The sequence below is a fragment of the Lissotriton helveticus genome, chromosome 8, assembly GCF_964261635.1.
Source record: "Lissotriton helveticus chromosome 8, aLisHel1.1, whole genome shotgun sequence".
Lineage (NCBI taxonomy): Eukaryota > Metazoa > Chordata > Amphibia > Caudata > Salamandridae > Lissotriton > Lissotriton helveticus.
Genome location: NC_136069.1, coordinates 333,049,656 through 333,065,804, shown reverse-complemented (window position 1 = coordinate 333,065,804; position 16,149 = coordinate 333,049,656). Strand labels below are relative to the sequence as shown.

Below are 16,149 nucleotides of genomic sequence, written 5' to 3'. Positions count from 1 at the left end.
CACCCTCACTCACCCTCACTCACCCTCACTCACCCTCAACCCCCTCAACCCCTCAACCCCTCACCCTCACCCTCACTCACCCTCAACCCCAACCCCTCAACCCCTCACCCTCACTCACCCTCACTCACCCTCAACCCCTCAACCTCACTCACCCTCACTCACCCTCACTCACCCTCATCCTCACTCACCCTCACCCTCACTCACCCTCAACCCCTCACCCTCACTCACCCTCACTCACCCTCAACCCCTCACCCTCACTCACCCTCAACCCCTCACCCTCACCCTCACTCACCCTCACCCTCACTCACCCTCACTCACCCTCACCCTCACTCACCCTCACCCTCACTCACCCTCACCCTCACCCTCACTCACCCTCACTCACCCTCACCCTCACTCACCCTCACCCCCTCACCCTCACTCACCCTCACTCACCCTCAACCCCTCACCCTCACCCACCCTCAACCCCTCACTCACCTCAACCCCTCACCCTCACTCACCCTCACCCTCACTCACCCTCAACCCTTCACCCTCACTCACCCTCAACCCCCCTCAACCCCTCAACCCCCCTCAACCCCTCACCCTCACTCACCCTCACCCTCACTCACCCTCACCCTCACTCACCCTCACCCTCACTCACCCTCACCCTCCCTCACCCTCACTCACCCTCACCCTCACTCACCCTCACCCTCACTCACCCTCACTCACCCTCACCCTCACTCACCCTCACTCACCCTCAACCCCTCACCCTCCCTCAACACCTCACCCTCACCCTCACTCACCCTCACCCTCACTCACCCTCACCCTCACTCACCCTCAACCCCTCACCCTCACTCACCCTCACTCACCCTCAACCCCTCACCCACCCTCACCCTCCCTCACCCTCACTCACCCTCAACCCCTCACTCACACTCACTCACACTCACTCACCCTCACTCACCCTCACTCACCCTCACCCTCACTCACCCTCACCCTCACCCTCACTCACCCTCACCCTCACTCACCCTCACTCACCCTCACCCTCACTCACCCTCACCCTCACTCACCCTCACCCTCACTCACCCTCACCCTCACTCACCCTCACCCTCACTCACCCTCAACCCCTCACCCTCACTCACCCTCAACCCCTCACCCTCAACCCCTCACCCTCAACCCCTCACCCTCAACCCCACACTCACCCTCACTCTCACTCACCCTCACCCTCACTCACCCTCACCCTCACTCACCCTCAACCCCTCACCCACCCTCACTCACCCTCAACCCCTCACCCTCACTCACCCTCAACCCCTCACCCTCACCCACCCTCACCCTCACCCACCCTCACCCACCCTCACCCTCACTCACCCTCAACCCCTCACCCTCACTCACCCTCACTCACCCTCACTCACCCTCACTCACCCTCACTCACCCTCACTCACCCTCACTCACCCTCAACCCCTCACCCTCACTCACCCTGAACCCCTCACCCTCACTCACCCTCACCCTCACTCACCCTCACCCTCACTCACCCTCAACCCCTCACTCACCCTCACCCTCACTCACCCTCAACCCCTCACCCTCACCCCCTCACCCTCACTCACCCTCACAACACATATTGTGTTATAATAGGTGTCACATTTGCGAAAGATAAAACTATTGGCATTGTAAATAACAAAGCTATTAATTTCGCTATTTTCAAAACAAGCACATAAATAAAAAATGTGTCCTTTACAATACCAATAGCTCAAACTTTCCTAATGCGTGACCTATTGCATTGCTGTGCTTCTCTCCCCTGCTGCACTCTCCTGCTCTCTAGAGATGTGGCCTAACGACCAGAGCTGCCATCTAAGTGACGTAAATACAAAACATGTTGCATTCCAAATGCTATAGGTGTCACATTCGCGAAAGTTATAACTATTGGCATTGTAAATGACAAAGCCATCAATTTAGCAATTTTAAAAACCAACAAATAAATAAAATATGTCATTTACAAGACCAATAACTCCAACTTTTCTAATGCGAGACCTATTGCATTTCCAATGCTTGTTTAAACTTGTGGTGTTCCCTGCCCATGATTGCTTCCATGTAACGTGTTGAATTGTGGTATTTACAGTCCAAACTCTGTAGTTTTTACCTATTATTGCTGATGACTTTCAGTTTTCCCTGCAAATTTCTCCTTTGCTCTGTGCTAAGACCTGTATGTTAAAACAGTGCACCCCCAGCCACCATTTTGTGTTCACAAACCAGTGAAATCTGCCCCCCCCCCACCTTCCCCCCCAGCAACAGGGATATTCTACATCACTACATCAGAGGGTGCTTCTGTGAGCTGTTTAAACTGTGTTTACTAGGGACTGTGCACTTTATTTTTTTTAGCCAGGAGAGGGAGTAAAGTTTTATTCAAACAGCATTGTTAGATTTCAAGTGAGTGAGGCCTTTAACTGCAGCCTGTCTGTCTCCTAGGAGATTCTGAACAGGAAAAGCAGCTTCCAACTCCTGACCAGCAAACCTTGTCTGAGGTCGCTGGGACCTTATATGGTCTGATATATTTTTTGGTACATGTGTACACTGATTGGTGGTTGTATCTGATGTTCTATTGGATTAGGGTTAGTGTCCTCATTGGTTGGGTATTAAAGTGTTATGATTTGGTTTCTGGGTCTGTGATTCAATCAATGTAGGGTCGGAACTAGGACTCGGGTTAGGATTTCTATTGGTAGTAGGGACTAGGGTTTCCTGGATTGGTGGGGCTAGGGTGGGACTAGGGCTTGGGTTAGACTTTTATTTGGAAGTAGCGATTAGGGCTTCTGGTGTGATTGGTTGCCGGACTGGTTGTGGGACTAAGAGTAGGATTAGGCTTTCTATTGAAAGTAGGGACAAAGGCTTCCTGTGCCATTGGTTGCTTGGACTTGGAGTGGGACTACTGGTAGGGCTAGGGTCTCTATTGGACGTAGAGAACGGGGTTTTTGAACTGATTGGGTGCTTGGACTAGGGCTAAGATTGGCTGTAAGGTCCTGGTCTCCTATTGGTTCTAGATTTTTAGGGCTAGTGTTGTGATTGGATAGTGTTAGGGCTAGGGTTTTTTTACTTATTTATTTATAAAGTTTTATATTGCACGAACCAGATCCTGCTATAAAAGGCCAGAGTTAGGGCGTCTCAGACAAGGGCGGAGAGGACAAGGGCAGTTGCCTGTTTGAGCCTGTTCGAGACTGAACAGGGCCAGAAATGCTGCCCAATATACATACCTCCTTTATGCATCTAGATACTTTTAATGTACTTATAGATCTATATATTTATCACTTTCTTCTAATTTAGCATTTCCAATGCACTTCCCTATTTCTCAGCCTATACCTCGCTCAATATATCCTCTACATCCACTCTCTCATGTAATCCCAAACCCCATACCACTACTATGATCCCCAAAATAACCCTTTCTAGACTCTCTCCTACTCTACCCCTCCTTGCATCATCTTACACCTCTTTTACTATACCGATCCCCCAAAACAAACCTTTCCAAACTCTTCCCTCTTTTCTAACCCCAACCCTTCTCAATCCAAATAACTAACATGTCCACCACTAAAATTACTTTCATGTTTCACCATACTAATTCAACACTAATCCTGATGGGTTCCAGGATAGCATGCTACTTGCGCTTCAAAACCCCATCAGGGGTAGCAAGTGCTATATAAATACAAACCTCTTTCCCTTCACTATCCCACCACCTACCCTTCTCTACCCACATAACTGAATAACATATCCACTACTCAAATTACTTCATATTTTACTATACTAATTTTCAACACTAATCCTTTGAGTTCCGGAGTGGCGTGCTACTCGCCAGAAAAGCGGTTCAACATCCATCAGGGGTGACAAGTGCTATTATATGAATGCAAACCTTTCTTTCCCTTTTATCCCTCTGCTATCCTTCTCACTCCATATAACTGGCTAATATCCACCACTGAAATTACTTTCATATTTCACCATATTAATTCACCACTAATCCTTTATGGGCTTCCTGAATAGCATGTTTCAACACCCCATCAGGGGGTAACAAGCGCTTTATAAATACAACCTTTTTTCCTCCTCTATCCTTGTGCTATCATTCCAAATCCAAATAACTGACTAACCTATCGACCACTTAAAATGTACTTGCATGAAATACAAACCTTTTTTCTCCTCTATCCTTCTGCTATCATTTCAAATCCAAATAACTGACTAACCTATCGACCACTTAAAATGTACTTGCATGTTTCACTATACTAATTCAACACCAAACCTCTGAGTCCCGGAGTAGCGTGCTACCCGCCGAAAAAGCGCTTTGATGCCTCGTCAGGGGTAGTAAGCGCTATATAAATGCAATTACAATACAATACAGTTTCCAATGTGTTTTTGCTTTTCACGTTTTTGGAGGAAACGTGCTTAATTCTGTTACCGCTTTGTGGAAAAGTAAATTTTGCCATGTTCTGTGTCCCTACGTGTCATCCATCATATGTTATGTGTGCATGATTAAATATGCATATGCATTCCCTATGTTCGATTAATGACGCAATTACAGTTGTGTCCACCTCTAGTATGCCAGTTTCCAGTTCTCGTGAATACTACGAATATCAGGCCTATGTAAAGCTACGTTGCCACGTTTCTCAGTGTGCACGTTATTCTATTGAAAAGTCCCCGTTTCTAGGCCTCAAAAGGGCCCGGACACCAGATTCAGCTCCTGTCTCCTGAAGCCTCGCTGAGGAGCGATACAGCCCCCACCTGTATCCTCGACCCTTCACTTACTTCCTGCCTCGCAGTGCCCGGCTCACCCTGGCTCTGCCTCTGAGTCTGCCAAGAATATGTTATGATTCCAGTTATCAGTTCAGTCCTCCTTCTCTGCATTCCTAAAGCTACTGAATCGCATCGATAGTTTCCGTCATTGTCTAGCCTTCACGTCTCCACGTTAGAGAAATACTGCATTTAATGGTCATTTAATATTCTTCATCACGCACTACATGTAGAATAATGCATGGTCCAGTCTTAGAATCAAGTTAGCCTTTCCCCTCCTGACTTCTAGTTTATATCAACATGTTCTCTAAACATCAGATACTAGATGCTGTTTAGGTACATGTCGCCCTGACTCTCCAGACTTCAGTCTCTGCTCCTAGCACAGAGTTCATAGCCCCCAGCTTCTCCTAGTAACACGTCATTGCTAGTTTGCGCGCACCATCAGGTTAGAGGTCCCGGCTCCTCAGGTAGCCCCCTCCATGGTTTCCGCCCCATTCATGACATATTCTGTTACGTTTGCATCACATGTCTATGTATACGCCCTGTTACACCTCTTTTCACCCTTATCTTTCGCGACTGCTACGCGTCACGCCTTTTGCTCCACCCACTGCTACGCCTATTGCAATGTAATGCTATGTGTTTGCGTTATGTATATATGCTCATGCACTGTTATTAAAAAGTTATTTCCCCTTGTCCCGATCCTGGCCCCGGCGGCGCTGCTGGGCCTTGCCATCCTATTCCTGTATTTGCTGTATTAAACCTGCAAAACTCCTACTACCTCGAATCTTGACTCTTATTTATTGAGCTATCTGTTATTCATTTATTCATTCAAAAATAGGGTATTATTTATTTATTTACCACATAATGGCGCCCGAATAGGGACTTGCCCTTTCCCCACGCGTCGGTGAAGCCACGCCGACCCCCTGACCCTCTGCAGTCGTGACGGAACTCTTCTGCGCACCGGCAGATATTTCTGCTTCAAGTATCCCTCAGGCCCACGGAGGAGACGGAGGAGGCGGTCCAGCATCCAGACGAGACGGTGGAGGAACGCGGCGAGTCCCGACCAGAGCCCAAGCCGAGAGTCCAAGGTCCGAGGTATCCGGAGGCCCACCTGTAACAGAAGTCCGAAGTTCGTCCGTCCGGCGTCCAAGCAGTCCCGTCCAGTCTGAGGCCTTCCGTTCTTGCTGCCCGGTGAGTACCGTTACTGGGGTAGTATCTAGACAGGGTCAATTTAATTGACTCTGGTCCGTGGGTTGGTGGTACACAGACCCACAAACGAAGTGTCCACTTCGGTGGATGCGGGTCCTGACGTGTCTCTTTATGAGACCGGTAAGTTTCGTACTGTTTCAGCAGTGCACCTAGTTTCTGTTCCAGTCAGTTCTGTTCTCGAGGAAGTTCATGTATTCTGTGTTCCGTATTCCAGGTAGTATTCTGTTCGAACTGTTATTTTTAAATGTTCTTCATGTATTTTAATGTCGTGGTATGAATGGGGGATAAGTATCGTGTTCATTGTGTATTGTATTATGTCTAGATGACAGTCCAGTCATGCCCTTGTTTTCTAAGTTACGTCAGTTAAAAACTAGAAAGGGTCTGCTGGAAGCAGCAGTTCCAGTTCCGCCTAGGGACAGTCCAGGTCATTTTATGTATCAGAAGCATGGCATAAGCGCCATTTTGTATCTAGACTTATGGGTGGATTATACCAAACAGTTAGAAGAAAAGTATAGATGGCCCGTATCGGGTACATGGGATGCCGAGTGCATCATGCGAGTAGAAGAGGCATTATGGAAAAAGAAAGCCAGACAGTCACAGAAAGATGCCATCGAGTTATGGCGCAAAGAAGCTCATAAAAGAACTGAAAAAGAAATCAGAAAGTCAGAATTAAGTAGAGAATCCTTAGAACGAGCACAAGAAAAAGAACTAATCGAGATAGGTGAACAAGTCAAAGCCGAACAGTCAGACAGACAGAGGCATGCCCTTATTAGGGGTATGTATCCTCTCCTTGCCGAGGGCTTGCCAAAAGCGACCCCAGAGGCATCCAGTAATTTCCCGCCACCATTAGTTCCGACCAAGCTACGTCACAAACAGACCGCAGCCGATATTTTTATTTCGTCCTATTTGGACGACACAGTCCCAGAATATGCAAATCCTGTTCGCGCTCCGCCAGTCCCTGTAAATCAGGCACTTCCCGCTCCTCCAGACACCGGAGTACCTGTTACGGTACCCCCGGTCCAGCCCGCCATACAAGTCCAGCCTACATTTCCATTTCCCACTCTGCCAGGACGAAGAGCCTCAGTAGACGACTCTAGTTTAGGGGCCGCAGGGGGAGGTACTCCTCAAACCCCGCCGCCACACAAGCGTTTAACGACAGCCGAATTACATATGCAAGCATCACAGCGTACGCCCAGACATCAGACTGTAGCAGAAATAAGAAAATCCCTTGCCGAATGCGGCTATGATCCAGTCCCAGGCGAGGATAATATGGTTTTATATTCATTCCGCGTAAGAAAGGTGACCGAGTATCTAGTCACCTTACCGAATATGAAAGAAGATCTAGACAGAATATATCGTTTCATCCGTACAGGGGATGATCCAGAAAGCATTGGCGAGGCCATGTCTCAAAGGAAAGCTGAGACCCAGCTCATGATATTAAAGTTTCTGATCAATTGTCTAATAAGAGAACAAGATTACCCGTCTAAAGATCCGGCTGAAATGAAAACCCTGACAAGGTGGAGTGATAATATAGCCGAGGGTAAGCACAAGACCGTCGGTGCTATGGAGAGTATGTACAAGAAAATCCGTAAATAAATAATAAAGTTACACGAACAGCGTAAAGCAGCACAAGTAAGCGAGAAAGAAAGTAACTCTGATCCTGAAGAGTTAGACAACGAGAATCCCGACAGAATAGCGTATGTAGGAAAATCTAGATTTCCAGATCGCCATTTACGCCTAGAACACAAGTCTATTTTTCATCATCCAGCACCAGAACAAGGTTCTCTAGAACAAGTGTTTCAAGCTACCGATCACATTCTGAAATCACGAATCGGTTACAGTGAGTTGAGTACCATGCATGAACAAGAACTAGCCCGATCAGCAGTCCGATGGATTACTGATTCTACCACTTTTCCAGACGAAATAGTGGCACAAATGTTTCTGAAAATGCCCCCAGCCGAACAACGACTGGCGGGTATGTATATGATTCAGCACCTCATTACATTGTATGAGGGTCAGCACTCTGATCCCGGCCCGTTACATGATATCCTGAACGAGTTACTCCAGTATAGATGGAAAGGTTTAGGTACCGACTTAATTAGTGTCATTCTAGAACAGCGTCACAAATATAGAACGTTTCTGAACCCGCATTTTGTTCATGTCTCACCCCCAGAAAGTAAACCATTTTACATGGAGAGACAGAATCCGTTACGAGAAGTCCACCCAGTTAGAGGAACGGGTGGCGAACTAGAACGAGTGTTTGTTTACACTCCGATTACAAAGATGGAACTCCTAGAGATGAAGAAATTAATTCCCTGTCATGATAAAGATCCAGCAGGGTTCCATAGAGAATTAAAAGACATGCTCCGTATGGGAGAATACACGTATCCAGATATAATTAAAATGTTAAAGGTTCTGCTGCCCGCAGGGGTGTATGAAAAACTCAAGGAAAAAGAATGGGAGGTGGGAGAGAAAAAGATCGATTGGGCAGTTCTAGAAGCTGAAGACAAGGCACGAGTACCAGGTACCGGTCTTGGAGCGAAATGTAAAGAATTACCAGAATTATTAATACAAGTTTTACCTAGATTATTGACAACTAGAAAAGAAGACTGGGATGCAATCTCAGCCTGTAAACAGAAACAAGACGAAGATATTAGTGATTTTTATTCCAGATTTGAGAAATGTTTTAGCATCAACAGTGGCCTCAAGACAAGTAGTGAGTCATACCCTCACCTTTTTGTTACTAAATTAGTCGAGAATTCAAGTCCACAAATTAAAAATCGAGTTTTGAAAGTCGAAAGTACCTGGCAAGCTAATACCCCGTCCCAGATGTTGCAGATGCTCCAATACCACCAGAATAGGATCAGGGAAGAACAAGAACACGAGAGAAAACGTATGAAAGACACAAAAATGAAAGTACTAGTTGCACAATCTGTTCCTCAAGACAGTCAGAAGAGGGGTCCGAATCAAGCCAGTCATCCTGCAGCTCCCGTTAAAGGGAACTGCAATTATTGTAAACAGCCAGGTCATTTTATAAACGAGTGTGCAGTTCTGAAACACAACATAGCTACTGGTAAGACTAAAGAAAGACCACGTCCGCCTAGACAAGAACAAGTTTCACAGACTCCTCAGCCACAGAATGCACCACAGACAGTTACCGCACCGCAGCCTATTGCTGCAACACAGCACGTTACACAGCAGATGTACCAGTATGCACAGTCTGAGTATCCAGAGTACCAGCAGTATTCATGAAACAGCCTAGAGAGGGAGGTAGGCTTGCCTCTCATCGAGATACCTGTAGATCAAGAAGGTCCCTATGTTCACAGTCAAGTATTAGGGAAAGACAGAAAGTTTTTGATTGATACAGGGGCAAGTAGGACCACAATTAGTCACGCCGAAGTTCCAGGGGCTCCGCTCTCAGGCTCAAGAAATGTTTCCCTTGGATTTTCAGGAAAACCCATTGTAAATGAAATATCAAAGCCAGTTACTCTAGAAGTAGGTCCATTGTCCCGCACTACTGATCTGTTACTTACTAAGTCATGTCCAGAAAACCTATTAGGCATTAAAACACTGAAAGAGTTAGGTGCAGTTATATGCTGTTCCCCAGAGGGAATACGATTGTTCCTACGTGACTTTAAGGGTCACTATGTATTACGAGATTTTGATCCCAGATTGTCTAATGTTCCGCAGCATCTATGGGCGCAAGGTCCAACTGATGTTGGTTATATGCAAATCACACCCTATCGTGTGACTCTCAAGCCAGGTGTGGTGTTACCACGAATCAGACAGTACAGATTGCCACCTGAGGCTGTAGCAGCCTTATCCAAAATTATTGACGAGCTCATGGCTCAAGGAGTGGTTGTAGAAACTGACTCCAATGTATGCAATTCCCCGATCATTCCAGTCATGAAACGTACTGATCCAAATGCACCCCCAGTATATCGATTAGTGATTGACCTACGAGAACTTAATAAATGTATTATTCCTCAGTACCCAGTCGTTCCAGATATCTCTTCCCTATTGACAGCCATTGATTCCGAAGCCACGTTCTTTACTGTAATCGACCTCAAGAACGCGTTTTTCAGTGTCCCTATTCATCCAGACAGCCAGTTCCTTTTCGGATTTTGTTTAAATGGAAGGAGCTATATGTTCACACGCGCTCCTCAAGGTTTCACAGAAAGCCCTAGCATTTACAGTCAAGCACTTAAAAGACAACTAGACAACATTCACATGCCAACTGACACTGCCCTGCTCCAGTATGTCGATGATCTCCTGATCACAGCCCGTTCTGAACGTGCTTGCGAGCGAGCATCCCTTACAGTCTTGTATTTCCTAGCCGAGATGGGGCACAAGGTGTCCCCTTCTAAGCTTCAATTCTGTGTCCAGCAAGTGGTCTACTTAGGACACTTACTGTCCAAGAGGGGTAGGCAGTTGACACCAGACCGTATCCAGTTAATAGCGAGTCTTCCTCAGCCCAAGACCCAGAAGGAGGTACGTGCTTTTATCGGCCTTACTTCTTACTGCAGACAATGGATTCCTCAGTATGCATTTCTAGCCAAGCCACTGATACAGTTAACGACACAGGAGGCAGCCGTATCGACTGTCCTCCCTTGGACATCTGAACATACACTTAGTTTCAATGAGTTAAAGAAAGCCCTATGCCAAGCTCCAGTTCTAGCGACACCGAACTACAGTAAGCCTTTTACACTTTTCGTCACTGAACGCGAAGGTACGGCATTATCTGTTCTCACACAAGATCAAGCAGGACAATACAAGCCCTGTGCTTATTTTTCGAGCACATTAGATCCTGTAGCCCAGGCTCTGCCTGCGTGCCTCAAGTCAGTTGCAGCCACAGCCCTAGCTATCAGACAAAGTGATTCCATAGTCTTAGGACACTCCTTGACAGTACAAGTTCCACATTCCGTGGAAGTTCTTTTAAACCGAACACAAACTCAGCACTTGACAATTGCACGTTTAACAGGTTATGAATTGACACTGTTCCAGCCACACACAGAAATCAGACGCTGCAACATCCTGAACCCTGCTACACTGTTACCATCAGTTACTCCGAATTCTGCCACACATGACTGCGTGGAAGTAGTTAACATTACGACAAAGCCAAGACAAGATCTGACAGATGTTCCGTTACCAGACCCCGACCTGACACTTTATGTGGATGGTTCATGTATGAGAACAAGTACAGGAGAACTAGTCGCCGCGTATGCAGTGACTACTGACACTGAAGTTATTGAAACACACCGTATTGACACCTGTCCGCTCAAGCAGCAGAGCTAGTTGCTCTGACACAAGCCTGCATACACGCCAAGAACTTGAAAGTTAATGTTTACACAGATTCACGCTACGCATTTGGAGTTGTACACGACTTCGGGGTGCTCTGGCAGGAGAGAGGTTTCATGACTTCTCATGGAACCAAGATTCAGCATGGTCTCCTTATTCAAGCTCTGTTAGATGCCATACATTTACCGACATCTATCGCTATCATGAAGTGCAAAGCACATACGAAAGTTACTGACACCATTTCTCAAGGTAACGATCTAGCAGATCGCACAGCCAAGCTTACAGCACAGACTCTAGACATTCCAGTTAACATGACACACACTCCAGATCCGATTACATGTATGACAGTTAAAGACCCTACACAAGATGTCATAGACATACAGTTACATGCTACTCCCGAAGAAATCAAGAAATGGTCCGAACAAGGAGGGGTCCAGACAGATCAAGGATGGTTAACGAAGGGTAGAGCCACATGGTTTTTCCCCGACTCTATGGTTCAAGTCATTATTAATACCGCACATAGTCCAGCACATTTAGGAGAAAAAGCTATGTTAGACAGTATCCAGAACATCTGGTTCAACAAGCATTTACGAGCTGCAGCCAAACAGAAAGTCCGTACCTGTATGATATGTTGCCAGTTTAATCCAGGTAAAAGTGTCCCGGTGGAACAAGGTGGATTCCAGCCCCCTGACCACCCTTTTGAAGTCCTCCAGATGGATTATATTCAGATGGAACGATGTCGAGGTTTCAAGTATGTCCTTGTAGTTGTATGCGCTTTGTCCAGGTGGACAGAAGCATATCCAGTCCCAGATTACACAGCCGCGACCACTGCCAAGCAGTTGGTTCGTGAGTTCTTCCCCCGTTATGGACTCCCTAGAGTCGTATATTCTGACAACGGCCAGCCATTCTCATCTGAGTTAATGAAGCATGTTTCCCTTTTGTTGGGGTACCAGTGGAAGTTTCATTGTGTACGCCATCCTGAAGCAGCCGGTCTCGTAGAGAGACATAACCAGACTCTGAAAATCCGTATTGCAAAAGTATGTAAAGAGAAAGGTGTGGACTGGCTAGTAGCTCTGCCAGTCGCTTTATTTTATATGCGCATGGTCGCACATTCCAGATCAGGTCTGTCCCCGTATGAGGTCGTTTTCGGCCGCCCCCCTAACATGTGGGGTACTCCTAGACCCCGAAGTATTACCGATGTTTCAAGTAATATGCTGACAGATTACCTAGCTTCCTTGATGTCTGCCCTCAACTCTTGTCGTTCACAGGTTGCCGCCGCATTTCCAGACAATACCGAGGTGGCACCGCATGAAATCGTTCCAGGATCCATGGTCTTGGTCCGCAATTTTGACCACTCAAGTCCGCTGGAGCCACGCTGGAAGGAGCCCCGACAGGTCCTCCTCGCCACCCGTACAGCCGTGAAGTTGGAGGGTCGCAAAGGCTGGGTGCACCTTTCACATATAAAGAAGTTTTATGGACTGAAACCCGTCTCAAAGAACATTTCCCAGGATTTGAAGGATTGCCAAAATATTGTTCTCAAGGACTGTCCCGCAAAAGACATTGCTACAAACCCTCCCCTGTTAGAGAAAACTCCGCAACAGGAGTATAAGTTGAAACTCCGGTCTAGTAAAATAAGTCAGCCAGTTTGATTGTCTAAGTCCTCCCCTAGGTGAAACGGTTAGACTGTTTCTGACATGTATAAAATAGACCCCCATAGTGAGAGAGTTAGTCAAAACTCAATTCGATGTATCGTTTTTCTATGTTTCATATTGTTTCTCAGCATTATGATTTCCTGCACCAGTTATGCATTTTTCTTGTATTTCCCAGTTCTTCATGTAAATAAGTCTGCTAATGCTACAGTAGAGCACACGTTTAGTGATCTGCCTCCTCATGAACTCTCTTACCGCCTCGCTATGAAAAATAATTCTTTCATCCGCATGTTACATTACTCACATCAGACCAGCAATGCCACTAATTGTTGGGTGTGTGGTCGACTCCCCCCTTTCCAGATACCGAAGGGAGTTCTGCCACTTTTTCCTTATCCATTTTCACATAATGGTTCGTGTGGAGCATGGTCCACGTTAACGTCATCCTCAACAGATATGTCTTTTCTTAACAGTACATGTTTTCCAGACAAGCAAGGTCTCCCCCACAGAACCGGGTTAGATCTAGAAAATGAAGTGTATAATTTAGGTAACTATTCTTCGAATTTCATGGTCCTGAATGTTCAGTCTGATACTACTCCAGACTTACCTGCTATTTCAGTACTACCAGTTAAAGGCGAATTATGTGTCCGAAATAATGGTTCCGTACATGTAGGACATAGTGATTGTACTACTATTGTCAAGTATAGTGACAGTGGGAAATCCATTTTCAAAGCTTCACGTCATTCTTATTTTATTTGTGGTCAAACTGCATATGTTCGTCTGCCCCTCGATTGGGAGGGAACCTGTTACATTGCCTTCCTACTGCCACCAGTTTTCCTAGCCCCACCTGATTATCATAGAAACACACATCTAGTACACATTAGACATAGAAGGGAGTCCCCAATTGTCGATTATACTGAAACTGCTCTAGAACAGTATACAGATTTCAACAGAGGTTTCTTTTTCTTTATAGGACCTATCCAGAATAGTAAGCTAATCCGTAGGTTAACCAGAACCCTCGAAGCTGTAGTAAATGAGACTGCCTCTGCTCTAGGTAACTTAACTGAAGAGCAATCTGCTATGAGATTTGTCGTTTTACAGAATCGTCTCGTCCTTGACGTCATACTGGCCGATAGGGGCGGGGCCTGTAGAGTCATCGGATCTAGTTGCTGCATTTTCATTCCAAATAACGCGCCGTCTGTTTATTCAGCTATAACCAGACTCCATAAAATTGCCCATCTGTTACACCAAGATCCAGGCACCTGGACATGGTCCGGTTGGTTCTGGAATATAATTTCCGCCTGGGGATGGAAAGTCTTGTCCTTTCTAGGTATTGCAGTAGCGATCATATTCAGCTGCTGCCTCTGTATACAATGTGGCCCTGCGATTTGCGGCATCTGTGCTACCTCTTGTATTCCTAGTCCCAAGCCCCGTTCTAAATCCCGTTCCAGGATAATTCGAGACGAGCAAATGATACTGTATGAAATGATAGATGGTATCATGAATATTGATGTTTCCTGATGGAAACGTAGTGACAAGGAGGGAATGTGGAAAAGTAAATTTTGCCATGTTCTGTGTCCCTACGTGTCATCCATCATATGTTATGTGTGCATGATTAAATATGCATATGCATTCCCTATGTTCGATTAATGACGCAATTACAGTTGTGTCCACCTCTAGTATGCCAGTTTCCAGTTCTCGTGAATACTACGAATATCAGGCCTATGTAAAGCTACGTTGCCACGTTTCTCAGTGTGCACGTTATTCTATTGAAAAGTCCCCGTTTCTAGGCCTCAAAAGGGCCCGGACACCAGATTCAGCTCCTGTCTCCTGAAGCCTCGCTGAGGAGCGATACAGCCCCCACCTGTATCCTCGACCCTTCACTTACTTCCTGCCTCGCAGTGCCCGGCTCACCCTGGCTCTGCCTCTGAGTCTGCCAAGAATATGTTATGATTCCAGTTATCAGTTCAGTCCTCCTTCTCTGCATTCCTAAAGCTACTGAATCGCATCGATAGTTTCCGTCATTGTCTAGCCTTCACGTCTCCACGTTAGAGAAATACTGCATTTAATGGTCATTTAATATTCTTCATCACGCACTACATGTAGAATAATGCATGGTCCAGTCTTAGAATCAAGTTAGCCTTTCCCCTCCTGACTTCTAGTTTATATCAACATGTTCTCTAAACATCAGATACTAGATGCTGTTTAGGTACATGTCGCCCTGACTCTCCAGACTTCAGTCTCTGCTCCTAGCACAGAGTTCATAGCCCCCAGCTTCTCCTAGTAACACGTCATTGCTAGTTTGCGCGCACCATCAGGTTAGAGGTCCCGGCTCCTCAGGTAGCCCCCTCCATGGTTTCCGCCCCATTCATGACATATTCTGTTACGTTTGCATCACATGTCTATGTATACGCCCTGTTACACCTCTTTTCACCCTTATCTTTCGCGACTGCTACGCGTCACGCCTTTTGCTCCACCCACTGCTACGCCTATTGCAATGTAATGCTATGTGTTTGCGTTATGTATATATGCTCATGCACTGTTATTAAAAAGTTATTTTCCCTTGTCCCGATCCTGGCCCCGGCGGCGCTGCTGGGCCTTGCCATCCTATTCCTGTATTTGCTGTATTAAACCTGCAAAACTCCTACTACCTCGAATCTTGACTCTTATTTATTGAGCTATCTGTTATTCATTTATTCATTCAAAAATAGGGTATTATTTATTTATTTACCACAGCTTCTTCTATATTTACTGAAGCATCCACTTCTACATAAAATAATATCATTTTTGATTTGCCATCGCCTGCACTGAAAGTTCCATTTGTAATAATCCAGCTTTTTATGTGAGGATGTGAGACAAGGATAGTATAGTAAAAAAAAAAAAAATACTAAACACAGTTGATCGAAAGGCTTTGCAACATCACTGACACAAAACAGCATTCACTTACAGACCAGCTTTAAGCGGCATTTTATAATCGCAGTTTTCAACTTTGATGAGACTGATGCATTTTGTAATGGACCTGATCGCCCTGTTACAAATTAACTTGCCATGTTTTCTTTTTCAGTGTTGAGAGGTGGCACGTGGCAGAACATGATTTGGAAAGAGGTAATAATGATACATTTTGCTATGTTTAAAAAAGTGTAACTTCCAGAAGACTGCCTTGGTTATCTATGTATAAGCATAAACTTCCCAAGACGCTGTTCAAAATTCCTTCATTCTGTAATGTGACAAACACCTCTGTGTTTAAAGAATTAAATATGTA

General features: G+C 45.8%; 1 protein-coding gene across 2 annotated transcripts in view; it reads left to right on the top strand.

The window, feature by feature from the left end:
• Nucleotides 1-16,149, top strand: part of ATP8A2 (ATPase phospholipid transporting 8A2) — a 1,791,179-nt gene that overhangs the window by 234,062 nt on the left and 1,540,968 nt on the right. For both annotated transcript variants that reach the window (XR_013599395.1, XM_078655985.1), the window contains exon 5: nucleotides 15,952-15,992. Coding sequence is in view for 1 of the 2 variants with exons in the window: in XM_078655985.1 (XP_078512111.1) it covers nucleotides 15,952-15,992 (41 nt within the window). In the remaining variant the exon portion in view is untranslated. The remainder of the gene's footprint in view (nucleotides 1-15,951; nucleotides 15,993-16,149) is intronic.